A 16886-nucleotide genomic window follows, 5' to 3' on the forward strand; every position below is an offset into this window, starting at 1 on the left:
CAATGGAGCTGCTGATTTTACCAGGACTGATCGACGCCCTGGTGTTGGGATGGAATTTCCTCACCAGAATCGGGGCCGAAGTCGAGTGCGCAGGACACAGCGCGTCGATACCGGCAAAGAATAGACGAGGTGGATGGCTGGAGGAAAAACTGTCAGTGGCAATAGTTGAAACACCCAAAAGATTTGCGGAAGAGGATGTGGAGGGATTTTTAAAAGCCGAGTTGGACGAACTGGAAGGAATAAATGGTACATCCAACGTGGCCGTACATAGGATCACCATGAAGGACGACCAACCAGTCAAACAACGGTACTACCCTAAAAATCCAAAAATGCAGGGTGAGATAAATGCCAAGGTAGACGAGCTGCTGGAAAAAGGATGCATCGAGCCGTCCAGGAGTCCCTACAGCTCACCAATAGTCATGGTGAGAAAGAAGACTGGAAAGTGGAGGCTGTGTGTGGATTTCCGGCAGATAAATGCGAGGTCCATAAAGGACGCATACCCGATGCCAATGATAAATTACATCCTGGACCAGCTGCGAGAGGCGAAGTACATCAGCAGTCTCGATCTAAAGGACGGTTACTGGCAGATCCCCTTGGAGCCAGACAGCAGGCAGTATACGGCGTTTACTGTACCAGGGAAGGGCCTGTTCCAATGGAAGGTGATGCCATTTGGCCTACACTCCGCGTCGGCAACATTCCAGCGGGCATTGGATCAAGTCATTGGACCAGAGATGATGCCGCATGCCTTCGCGTATCAGGACGACATTATCGTCATCGGACGAACACTCGAAGAGCATATGGAAAACCTGAAGGAAGTGTTTAGGAGACTAAGGGCCGCCAACCTGAAAGTAAATGCGGAAAAATGCAAATTTTTTAGAAAGGAACTGCAATACTTGGGGCACCGCATTACAGACCAAGGCATCGGAACAGACCCAGAAAAGGTGTCGGCAATTGCCTTAATAAAACCACCGGCCAACGTTAAGGAGTTACGACAATATTTGGGAGTGGCGTCGTGGTACAGGCGTTTTGTGCCAGATTTTGCAACGTTGGTGCATCCGTTGAATAGCCTGCTCCGGAAAAGCACAAAATGGGAATGGACAGATGACCATCAACAGGCGTTTGAAGCTGTCAAGGCCAGGCTAATAGCAGACCCAATCTTAGCATGCCCAGATTTCACAAAGACATTTGTGCTGCAGACCGACGCCAGCGATTACGGGCTCGGTGCTATTCTCACACAGAATTCCGACCAAGGCGAGAGGGTGATCTCGTATTCCAGTAGGTCCCTAAATGGTTCTGAGAGAAATTTCTCAGCGACTGAGAAGGAATGCCTGGCAATTGTGTGGGCCATACGCAAGTTAAGGCCATACTTGGAGGGCTACCACTTCAAAGTGATCACGGATCATATGGCACTGAAGTGGTTGAATAGCATCGAGAGCCCAACCGGAAGAATCGCACGATGGGCGCTGGAACTGCAGCAATATGACTTCGAGATCGCATACAGAAAGGGCCAGCTGAATATAGTCGCAGACGCACTATCACGACAGCCACTGCCAGAAACGTGTCGACGGGTAAAAACACAGGAACAGCACAAGGAAACCGGCGAGTGTAACTGGATAAGGGATATGCGGAGCAAAATTTCCCAAAATCCCCAAAAATATCCAGACTATATGACAGAAGCCGACCAGCTATATCGCCACATACCGCACAGAGCAGGCAACGAGGATGTCACGTCTTGGAAGCTATGCGTGCCAACGGGGTCCAGGCGGCGGGTAATGTCGGAGAACCACAACTCACCGACAGCCGGCCACATGGGCAGTCGGAAAACAATTGCCAGAGTCGCCGCAAGATATCATTGGCCGGGAATGCACCACGACATAAGGAAATATGTGCAAAACTGCGAGAGCTGCCTACGATACAAGCCAAGCCAACTACAGGCGGCCGGAAAAATGCTGACCCAAGTTCCGGAAGAGCCGTGGGCCACTGTGTGCGCAGATTTCGTCGGACCACTACCCCGCTCCAAACACGGGAATTCTATGCTGCTAGTGCTGGTAGATAGGTTCTCCAAGTGGACCGAAATGGTGCCAATGCGCAGGGCAACGACAGAAACTCTGGAAAAGGCGATCCGGGAGCGGATCCTCGCAAGATACGGCGTGCCCAAGGTACTGATTACAGACAATGGCGTTCAGTTCACCAGCAGGGCGTTTAAAAAGTTCCTGGGTGAATTAGGCGTCCGTCACCAGTTCACGGCCCCGTACACGCCCCAGGAAAACCCGACGGAGAGAGCCAAAAGGACGGTGAAAACTATGATCGCCCAGTTCACAGGGGCAGACCAGAGGACTTGGGACGAAAAGTGGCCGGAACTGCAGTTGGCCGTGAATACGAGCGTGGCCGAATCCACAGGATATTCGCCGGCTTTTATTACGCAAGGGAGAGAGCCTAGGTTACCCAGCGCACTGTACGATGAAGGAACAATCGGCACAGGAAGGGAAACGCAAACTCCGGCCGAGAACGCCAAGAAGCTAAAAGAAATCTTCGAGCTGGTGAGGAGAAATATGGAAAAGGCAGCGCAGGATCAGGCACGCCATTACAATCTCCGTAGACGCCCATGGAAGCCAAACATCGGGGACACAGTCTGGGCTAAGGAACACCATCTGTCCAAGGCTGCAGAAGGATTCGCCGCAAAATTGGCACCAAAGTACGATGGGCCGTTTAAGATAATTAATTTTAATTCGCCAGTTATATGCAAGTTGCGGCACGAAAATTCTGGCAAAGAAAAAACCGCCCACATTAGCCAATTAAAAAAACAAGTAATTGATGGCCAAAACAAAGGATCGGAGTCGGACTTAGCAAGGGCGCACTGTGACTCCGAAGAGAGGGGAGAGGACGATACACAGTATCGAACTCACACAGATGCAATAGGAGCGCGAGAGCGGGAGAGGGAGGGGCTTAGGATGCGGATACCGTTACCGGGTAACGCATACCAAAGCAGGGACCCGTCGGAGCCCGTAGCAAGGGAAAGTCCAAAGGCCGCCGCGGATAACGGAACCGGAGACATGGGCAACCGAGGTTTCGTCAGCGCGCGAGCGCCACAAGACGGGCCTATTCAAATCAGGTCGCCAAGATGCCAGCACGCAGCAGCAGCAACAGCCAAATCGTGAGGGGAGAGGGGCGGGGAGGCAGCACCGGGCAACAGCCAGTGGCGAGATGGAGGCGGGACTCAGGTTCCGCACTCCAGCTGCTGGCGTCCCCCCTGGTGTCGCGGTCCCCGTCGCCGAACCCAGAAACGGAGGACGAAGGTCGGATCACCGACGTGGAGCTGGAGGAGGAGGAGGAGGCCGGCGTCCGGTCGGCAGGGCAGGAGGCTGAGGTGCCGACCATCAGCCTGTCCTCGTCCGAGGAGGAGGAGGAGGAAGCCCAGGAGGACACCGGGACGGAGACGGTGAGTCCGGAGGTCTCCTCGGACGAGGAGGACGAGCCCCGTCGGGCGGCAAAGGCCCGGATGGCATTCCGCCGCATAAGAAGGGCCGCAGCCGGATTCGGGCGGATCCGGTTGGGCGACGCAGCGCCATCAGGCCGCCCGGAGGAGGCAATGCGTATACTCGCAACCCGGGCAGAAGTGGTGCGGCGAGTGTTCGCGCAGCGGGCGGTGGCACGGGCAGCCGCAGCAGCCAGGGAGTGGCAGAAGCGGCTGGATGAGGCTGAGGCTGAAGAGGCAGAAATCTGGGCACGGCCAGGCCCTCCGGAACAGCCGCCGCTGCAAGCGCCTCCACCGCCTTCGCCACCGCTGTCGCAACCGCCACCACTGCCGTCGCCGCCTCGGGCCGCAGCACCACCACCGCCACCACCGTCGTCGCCTCGGGCCGCAGCACCACCACCGCCACCACCGTCGCCGCCTCGGGCCGCAGCACCACCACCGCCACCACCGTCGTCGCCTCGGGCCGCAGCACCACCACCGCCACCACCGTCGCCGCCTCGGGCCGCAGCACCACCACCGCCACCACCGTCGCCGCCTCGGGCCGCAGCACCACCACCGCCACCACCGTCGCCGCCTCGGGCCGCAGCACCGCCACCGCCACCACCGTCGCCGCCTCGGGCCGCAGCACCGCCACCGCCACCATCGTCGCCGCCGCAGGCACCACGGCCATTCCAGGCACCACGGCACGGAGCGGAGACACCGCCGCCTCCACCGCCGCCGTGGGTGCCAACGCCGTCGCCGTCGCCAGCAAAACGACTCGCTGGGGAGCCGGAGTGCTGGGAGAAGGGGCCCTGGGTGTGGCCAGCAGCAGGAGGGCCAGCCGCGCGGCCGCCCAAAATCGCCAGGCTGACATCATGCCCGGAGCCGCGGTCCCCACCCGCCAGGCCGACAGTGAGCCGCCAGCATTCGGCGGACAGCAGCCACTGGCAGGAGATGGCTGAGGAAGAGTGGCCGTCCAGGGTGGCAGCCGAGGCCGGTAGACAGCGGGAGAGAGCCCGTAACAGCCGCTGGGCCAAACTCTTGGTTGTAGACGGTGTCCGCTACCGCATCCGGGTGGCAAGCGGAGTGGTAAGGGTCTTGAGGGCCCAATAAAAAGCCTTTTTTTGGTTGTAACACGCAAAGAGATTTGTTTATTTACATTTTGGGGTAGCGAGTTGCCGGACATAGGTAATAGGGACGGGGGCGCCGAGATAGGCGGTCGATCGATAGTTGCGATCGATGGGTTAACAAAATTGGTTATTTCTATGTTCAAGAATTCAAATGGCAACTTAAGACAACGAAAAGGCAACGACGATGGCAACACTGGAACCCACAATCGATAAACGCGATCGTGGTGAGATTCTAGGGAGTTGCCGGACCGAGGGAAAGCGAAATGGTGACTTTTATTTTGGGGAAATGTCTGGGCGGGAAAATTCGAATTCCACGCAGGGGAACTGGGAACTGTCTTGGGAACTGGGAACTGTCTGGGAAATGGGAACTGGGAACTATCTGGGGAACTGGGAACAGTCTGGGGAACGGGGAACTGTCTGGGGAACAGGAGAACAGTCTGGGCAAAGGTTAAGTGTTTCGGGGAACTGTCTGGGGAACATCTAACACACAAGTCAGGCGGGGAATTCGAGTAGTCTAAACATAAAGGGCGGGGAAAGTCACCACTTTCATTACGTTTCCGAAGGAAGGGGAAATGTGAGGAGTCATAAACTCCCCACAAATCTCTATGCAGGAGATCGGCCTAGCAACAGCGGAGGAGGCGAGAAAACCGGAGAAATGAAGGGCATCCAGGTCAAACGGGAAACATTCGGACCTTGGACCCTCATATGGCAAGGGCAACGAGGTCAAACGGTGAATTGGGCGGACTTTGGACCCGCCTAAAGAGGACACACCGTGAATTAACGGTACCTCGATGGACCTTGGACCCGCGCCCGGCAAGGGCAACGGGGTCATACGGTAAATTGGCGGACTTCGGACCCGCCCAAAGAGGACACACCGTGAATTAACGGTACCTCAGTGGACCTTGGACCCGAGGGAAATAACGGCACATACAGCGCCTATAAAAAGGACGGCGCAAGCGCAGCTCGGGACAGTACGAGTGCGAGAATCAGAGCGAGTGCGTGAACGCGAAATAAGTAAACATCGAAACCGAAGTGCCCAAGGATCAAGATCGCAAAGTCGAGACGCCGAACGACGACAAGTCTACAAGGCTGAGGCTACAACGCTGAGATCCAACGGTGCTAGGTCGTGGTAAAGTCAAGCTTAGGGAGTCCTTGCGCGGTGTCAGGCGATAAAGGTGGCTAGGCGATAAGGGAGAACTCTGTTCTACCTGCTAGGCGATACACCTTGCCGACAAAGTCCAGGCTGAACTCCGGAAGCCAGGCGATAAAGGTGGCTAGGCGATAAGGCGTAACTTCGGTTCACCTGCTAGGCGATACACCTTGCCGGCCCCGGTAGGGAAGCTCGCATAACATCCAGGGTTTTGGTGGAGTCGTACCGATCTCAGTCACCCGGAGCAGCAAGCCGAAGCAACACAGCGGTAAGTCAAGAGCGAAGCAGCAGCACGCCAGGAGCAGAGCAGCAGCGAGCCAGGAGCAACGCAGCCGGAGACAGCGACAACGGGCAGCAGAATAATAGCAATAAGGCTATATTTTAGAGAGTCAATAAACCAGCACCAACCTAATCATTTCTGGCGTTATCCTTTGGTCACGGGCGGTCACTCAATATAAATTTGGTGGAACGAACTCACAACCTCTCTGAGCTAGCCGCACGTTTACGTAGCGAGCAGAAATAAAGAATCAGGTCGTTACAGTTCCCATGGGAGCTATAGGATATAGACATCCGATCGGGGCAGTTTTCAAACTTGATCTACGTACACATGTTTTAGGACGACTGACCAAAATTATAATACCCTGTGCAAGAGATATAGTAATTATTTACTAAATCAGAATTACGCTTTGTCAAAATCTGTCATATAGCTGCCATAAAAACGTTGGCAAAATGCAGCTCAAAATCGACATTGTTTTTAGTAATATTTGCATATAAATCGAAATTTAGTCATTTTGTTATAACTGCAAGAGTATATATCTTCAGCTTGCCGAAGTTTGCTTCCTTTCTTGTTATATTTAAATCCAATGATCCATCAAGCTGCCCCTCCTCCTAGAAGTATACCTATTCCTCCTTCATCTTGGGCTTATTCAAAGCCAGAAATTGTTGCCTTGGCCAGAAACGGTCATGCGATTCGCCGTGTCTGGATGAGGACGAGGCATACTATCGTTATAGCAAGGTTGAAGGCTACTGTGTCCGAGCTAAGAAAAGTCCCCCGTTCGGCCAAGTCACAATTTTTTATGGACAAGCTGCGCAACCTTAAAAGACAGCCGCTTCAGAGGATTTCCCTTAAACGTAGTGATGGGACCCACAGTGATTCCGAGATTGCCGAAGTATTTGCTGATGATCTTGAAAATCGCTTAACTCCATTTGAATTTGCAACAAGTGAAGAAGTCCAGACAACAATCTCTAGGTTAGGGCTTTCATTTGGCCCTGAGCGGATCATGCTTAGTAGACTTTTAGCTATAAACGTCTTTGAAGACGCACTTCCGAACCACCAGTTTGGTTTCCGTAGCCGCCATTGTGCTATCGAGTTCTAAGTGCACAGAGTAGTTAACCATGTTCTGGGTGCTTTCGAAGATCACAAATACTGCTCAGCCGTTTTCCTTGACCTTCGACAGGCCTTTGACAGGGTTTGGCACGAAGGACTGTTCTACAAGCTAATGCCGCTCTTGCCTGAAAGACTCTGGAATATCTTTGTATCGTTCTTAGAAAATAGGGAATTTGCTGTAGATATTCGTGGACAGCGTTCTGGACTTCGCCCAATTCATGTTGGTGTCCCGCAGGGAAGCGTCCTTGGTCCGGTCCTGTATACAATTTACACTTCGGATCTTCCAAACCCAGTTGGGTTGAGTACCACGATACCGTGGTACACTCCTGGCCACATATGCAGATGACACTGCATTTCTTGCAGCTAGTAGCATCACTACGTCTGCCTCCCGACGTTTCCAGAAATTCTTGGACGAATTGGAGTGCTGGGCCTCTGGATGAAACATTGCGCTTAATGTTGACAAAACGCAGCATGCAACATTTGCATCCGCCCTGGCCGATCGCGTACCCCTCACATTGATGGGAATCAGCTCAAGCACGAAGATAAGGTGACGTACCTCGGAGTTACCTTAGACCGTCGCCTTTGTTGGAAGGGACAAATTGATCGAGTTTGTCGATCAGCAAGAACAAAACCTGACAAAATGGACCAGGTAGCGGACTATCCCTTGAAGCCAAGGTGGGGCTTTTTAAGGCCATTGTCCTTCCAACTTTAAACTGGGGAATATCTTGCTGGGGCACGGCCTGATTCGTCCCTAAAAAGGGTGCAAACGTGCATTACAAAGGCTCTCAGGAGGATGCTGGGGGTGAAGTGGAGACAATTTTTAAGTCCTCAAGTCGATACCGGGAACGTCTGCTCACACATGTAAACTGTCTGGCAAGACATCTGGGTCGACGGCGACTCCGCAGACGACACCCGGCAGACTTATGGATTCTCGGTCGTGAAAGACACGGTCGTCTTCTGTAACAACACATCCTGATTGCTTATGACCGGCTATGACCATAATTGATTTGCCCAAGAATGGGATCTTTTGGGATCTTTAGAAATATTTTGTCAATACACGAAAACAAGGTCCATCCTTGTGTGGCGTGTTAAAAAATCTAAAAACAATCTAAAATATGGTTGGTAGCAGAATCATTAAAAAACAATTACAGTTTTTCATTTTACATAACAATTTGTAGCTAAAAACATATGCGCAAGTTTTTCTTTTTTCAGTTTTTATCACAATTTTGGTTGGGACCATAGACAAAAGTATTTAAAATAACATCATATTTAATTTTTATATTTCACATCATTTGAATCGACGGAAGGACTTCCCCAAGCGGCACGTGTTGAGTTCAAAAACATTTTCTAAAAAAAATTCCTACGAAAGCACGTTTTTACGGCTGCCATAGAAACGATGGCAAAATGCAGAGACAAAGCTTCATTAATTTTAGTAATATAGGCATAGAAATCGAAATGTAGTCGGTTTGTAATAACTGCAAGGGTATATAAACCTCGGCTTGCCGATATTTACTTCCTTTCTTGTTATACCCTTGCAGAGGGTATTATAATTTTGGTCAAAAGTGTGCAACTCAGTGAAGGAAACATATCTGACCCTATAAATCGCGTCCTGAGTTCATATAAGCATGTCCGTCTGTCTGTATCGACGCGAACTAGTCTCTCAGTTTTAAAGATATCGAATTGAAACTTTGCACACACCCTTCGTTCCTCGTTATATTTTCATTTTTATACCTAACGCAGTGAAGGAGTCTTTTCCGACTCTATAAAGTATATATATTCTTGATCAACATCACCGTCCGTCCGTATATACCTGAAGTTTGAAGTGTCTGTGTTTTTCTTTGTTAAAAAAAAATTCCTGAAAATTGCCTATTTTTTGTCACAACTTACCAGAATGGACACTTTAATTTGTCTAAAACTACATTCAAATAATAGAACAACAATTAAAACCAAATTTTAAAGTTTTTAACAGTTTTTAGTTTTTTAAATACTCAAAAAATATATCAAAATAATTTGAAAACGGTTTCCCACATTTAAACTGAAATATATTTCACCGTAGACTGTTTTGTTCAAAAAATTGTTTTATAAAAACAAATAAATCAAAATAAATATTATTATATATTATTAAATATAAAATTATTTATATGATGCATTCTTAACACTCATAAAAATCCCAACTTCCTAACTTTAAAAACACCGAAATTATGGCATTTCCAATCGTTCAGTTATATGGTAGCTATAGAATATAGTCGGCCGATCCTTATGATTTTTGGTAGGTCTTATTGATTGGCCAAATATAAAACTCATAGAAAATCCCAACTTTCTAACTTTACAAACAACAAAGTTATGGCATTTCCGATCAATCAGTTATATGGCAGCTATAGGATATAGTCGGCCGATCCCGGCCGTTCCGACTTATATACTGCGTGCAAAGGAAAGAAGGGTGTGAGCAAAGTTTCAATTCGATGTCTTTAAAACTGAGAGACTAGTTCGCGTAGAAACAGACAGACGGACAGACAGACGGACAGACAGACGGACAGACAGACGGACAGACAGACGGACAGACGGACAGACGGACATGGCTATATCAACTCAGGAGGTGATCCTGATCAAGAATATATATACTTTATAGGGTCGGAGATGTCTCCTTCACTGCGTTGCACACTTTTGACCAAAATTATAATACCGTCTGCAAGGGTATAAAAACGAGGACGGAAGCTAACTTCGGCAAGCCAAAGTTTTAATACCCTTCAGACTTCGCCGAAATCGCTAAAACTGAAAAAGTAGCGAAAAGAATAAGGTATACATAAATAAAATAGATTTGCATAGTTTCATGTCAATTGCTTTTATACTGCAAAAATGTCATATAAAAATAGAAAAAAAGGGATAAATTCGCCGCCTTTAACAATTTTTCATTCGGAAGCTAAGATATAGACGTCCGATCGGCAAGCGCTTTTACGCTAATCAAAATATGCATAAATAAATCATTTATGTCAATAACTTACACAATGCGCGAAATATTCCGAAAAGCATCAAATTTGGACCGATTTCACCCTATTGTTCCTATGGGAGCTTTAGGATATAGACGTCCGATCGGCACGCGCTTTTACCCTAATAAGGTATGCATAAAAAAATACGATTTGGAAAGATTCATGTCAATAACTTATATACTGCGGGAAATATCCTAAAAATCATTAAATTTTAACCGATTTCACCCTATTGTTCCCATGGGAGCTTTAGGATATAGACATCCGATCGGGGCAGTTTTCAAACTTGATCTACGTACACATGTTTTAGGACGACTGACCAAAATTATAATACCCTCTGCAAGGGTATAAAAATATAAATGAAAAACATTTAATTTTGCTGTTTTCTCTATTTTTTTAAATATTTTTTTGAGATATAGTAATTATTTACTAAATCAGAATTACGCTTTTAGTTTTGTCAAAATCTGTCAGCTGCCATAAAAACGGTGGCAAAATGCAGCTCAAAATATTTAGTAATATTTGCATATAAATCGAAATTTAGTCATTTTGTTATAACTGCAAGAGTATATATCTTCAGCTTGCCGAAGTTTGCTTCCTTTCTTGTTATATTTAAATCCAATGATCCATCAAGCTGCCCCTCCTCCTAGAAGTATACCTATTCCTCCTTCATCTTGGGCTTATTCAAAGCCAGAAATTGCTGCCTTGGCCAGCAATTCGCCGTGTCTGGATGAGGACGAGGCATACTATCGTCATAGCAAGGTGGAAGGCTACTGTGTCCGAGCTAAGAAAAGTCCCCCGTTCGGCCAAGTCACAATTTTTTATGGACAAGCTGCGCAACCTTAAAAGACAGCCGCTTCAGAGGTTTTCCCTTAAACGTAGTGATGGGACCCACAGTGATTCCGAGATTGCTGAAGTATTTGCTGATGATCTTGAAAATCGCTTAACTCCATTTGAATTTGCAACAAGTGAAGAAGTCCAGACAACAATCTCTAGGTTAGGGCTTTCATTTGGCCCTGAGCGGATCATGCTTAGTAGACTTTTAGCTATAAACGTCTTTGAAGACGCACTTCCGAACCACCAGTTTGGTTTCCGTAGCCGCCATTGTGCTATCGAGTTCTAAGTGCACAGAGTAGTTATCCATGTTCTGGGTGCTTTCGAAGATCACAAATACTGCTCAGCCGTTTTCCTCGACCTTCGACAGGCCTTTGACAGGGTTTGGCACGAAGGACTGTTCTACAAGCTAATGCCGCTCTTGCCTGAAAGACTCTGCAATATCTTTGTATCGTTCTTAGAAAATAGGGAGTTTGCTGTAGATATTCGTGGACAGCGTTCGCCCAATTCATGTTGGTGTCCCGCAGGGAAGCGTCCTTGGTCCGGTCCTGTATACAATTTACACTTCGGATCTTCCAAGCCCAGTGGCTCGTGGTACACTCCTGGCCACATATGCAGATGACACTGCATTTCTTGCAGCTGGTAGCATCACTACGTCTGCCTCCCGACGTTTCCAGAAATTCTTGGACGAATTTGAGTGCTGGGCCTGTCGATGGAACATTGCGCTTAATGTTGACAAAACGCAGCATGCAACATTTGCTCTCCGCCCTGGCCGTTCGCGTAGCCTTTACATTGATGGGAATCAGCTCAAGCACGAAGATAAGGTGACGTACCTCGGAGTTACCTTAGACCGTCGCCTTTGTTGGAAGGGACAAATTGATCGAGTTTGTCGATCAGCAAGAACAAAACCTGACAAAATGGACTGGCTCCTTTGTCCAGGTACCGGACTATCCCTTGAAGCCAAGGTGGGGCTTTTTAAGGCCATTGTCCTTCCAACTTTAAACTGGGGAATATCTTGCTGGGGCACGGCCTGATTCGTCCCTAAAAAGGGTGCAAACGAGCATTACAAAGGCTCTCAGGAGGATGCTGGGGGTGAAGTGGAGACAATTTGTAAGTCCTCAAGTCGATACCGGGAACGTCTGCTCACACATGTAAACTGTCTGGCAAGACATCTTGGTCGACGGCGTCTCCGCAGACGACACCCGGCAGACTTATGGATTCTCGGTCGTGAAAGACACGGTCGTCTTCTGTAACAACACATCCTGATTGCTTATGACCGGCTATGACCATAATTGATTTGCCCAAGAATGGGATCTTTTGGGATCTTTAGAAATATTTTGTCAATACACGAAAACAAGGTCCATCCTTGTGTGGCGTGTTAAAAAATCTAAAAACAATCTAAAATATGGTTGGTAGCAGAATCATTAAAAAACAATTACAGTTTTTCATTTTACATAACAATTTGTAGCTAAAAACATATGCGCAAGTTTTTCTTTTTTCAGTTTTTATCACAATTTTGGTTGGGACCATAGACAAAAGTATTTAAAATAACATCATATTTAATTTTTATATTTCACATCATTTGAATCGACGGAAGGACTTCCCCAAGCGGCACGTGTTGAGTTCAAAAACATTTTCTAAAAAAAATTCCTACGAAAGCACGCTTTTACGGCTGCCATAGAAACGATGGCAAAATGCAGAGACAAAGCTTCATTAATTTTAGTAATATAGGCATAGAAATCGAAATGTAGTCGGTTTGTAATAACTGCAAGGGTATATAAACCTCGGCTTGCCGATATTTACTTCCTTTCTTGTTATACCCTTGCAGAGGGTATTATAATTTTGGTCAAAAGTGTGCAACTCAGTGAAGGAAACATATCCGACCCTATAAATCGCGTCCTGAGTTGATATAAGCATGTCCGTCTGTCTGTATCGACGCGAACTAGTCTCTCAGTTTTAAAGATATCGAATTGAAACTTTACACACACCCTTCGTTCCTCGTTATATTTTCATTTTTATACCTAACGCAGTGAAGGAGTCATTTCCGACTCTATAAAGTATATATATTCTTGATCAACATCACCGTCCGTCCGTATATACCTGAAGTTTGAAGTGTCTGTGTTTTTCTTTGTTAAAAAAAAATTCCTGAAAATTGCCTATTTTTTGTCACAACTAACCAGAATGGACACTTTAATTTGTCTAAAACTACATTCAAATAATAGAACAACAATTAAAACCAAATTTTACAGTTTTTAACAGTTTTTAGTTTTTTAAATACTCAAAAAATATATCAAAATAATTTGAAAACGGTTTCCCACATTTAAAGTGAAATATATTTCACCGTAGACTGTCTTTTGTTCAAAAAATTGTTTTATAAAAACAAATAAATCAAAATAAATATTATTATATATTATTAAATATAAAATTATTTATATGATGCATTCTTAACACTCATAAAAATCCCAACTTCCTAACTTTAAAAACACCGAAGTTATGGCATTTCCAATCGTTCAGTTATATGGTAGCTATAGAATATAGTCGGCCGATCCTTATGATTTTTGGTAGGTCTTATTGATTGGCCAAATATAAAACTCATAGAAAATCCCAACTTTCTAACTTTACAAACAACAAAGTTATGGCATTTCCGATCAATCAGTTATATGGCAGCTATAGGATATAGTCGGCCGATCCCGGCCGTTCCGACTTATATACTGCGTGCAAAGGAAAGAAGGGTGTGTGCAAAGTTTCAATTCGATATATTTAAAACTGAGAGACTAGTTCGCGTAGAAACAGACAGACAGACGGACAGACGGACAGACGGACAGACAGACGGACAGACGGACATGGCTATATCAACTCAAGTGATCCTGATCAAGAATATATATACTTTATAGGGTCGGAGAATGTCTCCTTCACTGCGTTGCACACTTTTGACCAAAATTATAATACCCTCTGCAAGGGTATAAAAACGAGGACGGAAGCTAACTTCGGCAAGCCAAAGTTTTAATACCCTTCAGACTTCGCCGAAATCGCTAAAACTGAAAAAGTAGCGAAAAGAATAAGGTATACATAAATAAAATAGATTTGCATAGTTTCATGTCAATTGCTTTTATACTGCAAAAATGTCATATAAAAATAGAAAAAAAGGGATAATTTCGCCGCCTTTAATAATTTTTCATACGGAAGCTAAGATATAGACGTCCGATCGACAAGCGCTTTTACGCTAATCAAGATATGCATAAATAAATCATTTATGTCAATAACTTACACACTGCGCGAAATATTCTGAAAAGCATCAAATTTGGACCGATTTCACCCTATTGTTCCTATGGAGCTTTAGGATATAGACGTCCGATCGGCACGCGCTTTTACCCTAATAAGGTATGCATAAAAAAATACGATTTGGAAAGATTCATGTTAATAACTTATATACTGCGCGAAATATCCTAAAAATCATTAAATTTTAACCTATTTCACCCTATTGTTCTATGGGGGCTATAGGATATAGACGTCCGATCGGCAAGCGCTTTTACCCTGATCAAGGTATGCATAAAAAATAAAATTTGGAAAGATTTATGTCAATAGCTTTTACACTGCGCGAAATATCTTCCATTCTTGCAAGTTATATCCGATTGTTCCCATGGGAGCTATAGGATATAGACATCCGATCGGGGCAGTTTTCAAACTTGATCTACGTACACATGTTTTAGGACGACTGACCAAAATTATAATACCCTGTGCAAGGGTATAAAAATATAAATGAAAAACATTTTATTTTGCTGTTTTCTCTATTTTTTTAAATATTTCTTTGAGATATAGTAATTATTTACTAAATCAGAATTACGCTTTGTCAAAATCTAGAAGTATACCTATTCCTCCTTCATCTTGGGCTTATTCAAAGCCAGAAATTATTGCCTTGGCCAGAAACGGTCATGCGATTCGCCGTGTCTGGATGAGGACGAGGCATACTATCGTTATAGCAAGGTTGAAGGCTACTGTGTCCGAGCTAAGAAAAGTCCCCCGTTCGGCCAAGTCACAATTTTTTATCGACAAGCTGCGCAACCTTAAAAGACAGCCGCTTCAGAGGATTTCCCTTAAACGTAGTGATGGGACCCACAGTGATTCCGAGATTGCCGAAGTATTTGCTGATGATCTTGAAAATCGCTTAACTCCATTTGAATTTGCAACAAGTGAAGAAGTCCAGACAACAATCTCTAGGTTAGGGCTTTCATTTGGCCTGAGCGGATCATGCTTAGTAGACTTTTAGCTATAAACGTCTTTGAAGACGCACTTCCGAACCACCAGTTTGGTTTCCGTAGCCGCCATTGTGCTATCGAGTTCTAAGTGCACAGAGTAGTTAACCATGTTCTGGGTGCTTTCGAAGATCACAAATACTGCTCTGCCGTTTTCCTTGACCTTCGACAGGCCTTTGACAGGGTTTGGCACGAAGGACTGTTCTACAAGCTAATGCCGCTCTTGCCTGAAAGACTCTGGAATATCTTTGTATCGTTCTTAGAAAATAGGGAATTTGCTGTAGATATTCGTGGACAGCGTTCTGGACTTCGCCCAATTCATGTTGGTGTCCCGCAGGGAAGCGTCCTTGGTCCGGTCCTGTATACAATTTACACTTCGGATCTTCCAAACCCAGTTGGGTTGAGTACCACGATACCGTGGTACACTCCTGGCCACATATGCAGATGACACTGCATTTCTTGCAGCTAGTAGCATCACTACGTCTGCCTCCCGACGTTTCCAGAAATTCTTGGACGAATTGGAGTGCTGGGCCTCTGGATGAAACATTGCGCTTAATGTTGACAAAACGCAGCATGCAACATTTGCATCCGCCCTGGCCGATCGCGTACCCCTCACATTGATGGGAATCAGCTCAAGCACAAAGATAAGGTGACGTACCTCGGAGTTACCTTAGACCGTCGCCTTTGTTGGAAGTGACAAATTGATCGAGTTTGTCGATCAGCAAGAACAAAACCTGACAAAATGGACTGGCTCCTTTGTCCAGGTAGCGGACTATCCCTTGAAGCCAAGGTGGGGCTTTTTAAGGCCATTGTCCTTCCAACTTTAAACTGGGGAATATCTTGCTGGGGCACGGCCTGATTCGTCCCTAAAAAGGGTGCAAACGTGCATTACAAAGGCTCTCAGGAGGATGCTGGGGGTGAAGTGGAGACAATTTGTAAGTCCTCAAGTCGATACCGGGAACGTCTGCTCACACATGTAAACTGTCTGGCAAGACATCTTGCAACACCACTGGGTCGACGGCGTCTCCGCAGACGACACCCGGCAGACTTATGGATTCTCGGTCGTGAAAGACACGGTCGTCTTCTGTAACAACACATCCTGATTGCTTATGACCGGCTATGGCCATAATTGATTTGCCCAAGAATGGGATCTTTAGAAATATTTTGTCAATACACGAAAACAAGGTCCATCCTTGTGTGGCGTGTTAAAAAATCTAAAAACAATCTAGAATATGGTTGGTAGCAGAATCATTAAAAAACAATTACAGTTTTTCATTTTACATAACAATTTGTAGCTAAAAACATATGCGCAACTTTTTCTTTTTTCAGTTTTTATCACAATTTTGGTTGGGACCATAGACAAAAGTATTTAAAATAACATCATATTTAATTTTTATATTTCACATCATTTGAATCGAAGGGAAGGACCTCCCCAAGCGGCACGTGTTGAGTTCAAAAACATTTTCTAAAAATAATTCCTACGAAAGCACGCTTTTACGGCTGCCATAGAAACGATGGCAAAATGCAGAGACAAAGCTTCATTAATTTTAGTAATATAGGCATAAAAATCGAAATGTAGTCGGTTTGTAATAACTGCAAGGGTATATAAGCCTCGGCTTGCCGATATTTACTTCCTTTCTTGTTATACCCTTGCAGAGGGTATTATAATTTTGGTCAAAAGTGTGCAACTCAGTGAA

At 45.9% G+C, this 16886-nt stretch overlaps 1 protein-coding gene across 1 annotated transcript; it reads left to right on the forward strand.

The window, feature by feature from the left end:
- The first annotated feature begins 3121 nt into the window (after positions 1 to 3121).
- Positions 3122 to 4567, forward strand: LOC123038116 (proline-rich protein 2-like). Its single transcript, XM_044461808.1, has one exon. The coding sequence runs from the start codon at positions 3122 to 3124 to the stop codon at positions 4565 to 4567; it is 1446 nt and encodes a 481-aa protein (XP_044317743.1).
- The last annotated feature ends 12319 nt before the right edge of the window (positions 4568 to 16886 follow it).

Source organism: Drosophila rhopaloa, unplaced genomic scaffold (assembly GCF_018152115.1).
Source record: "Drosophila rhopaloa isolate 14029-0021.01 unplaced genomic scaffold, ASM1815211v1 contig_80, whole genome shotgun sequence".
Lineage (NCBI taxonomy): Eukaryota > Metazoa > Arthropoda > Insecta > Diptera > Drosophilidae > Drosophila > Drosophila rhopaloa.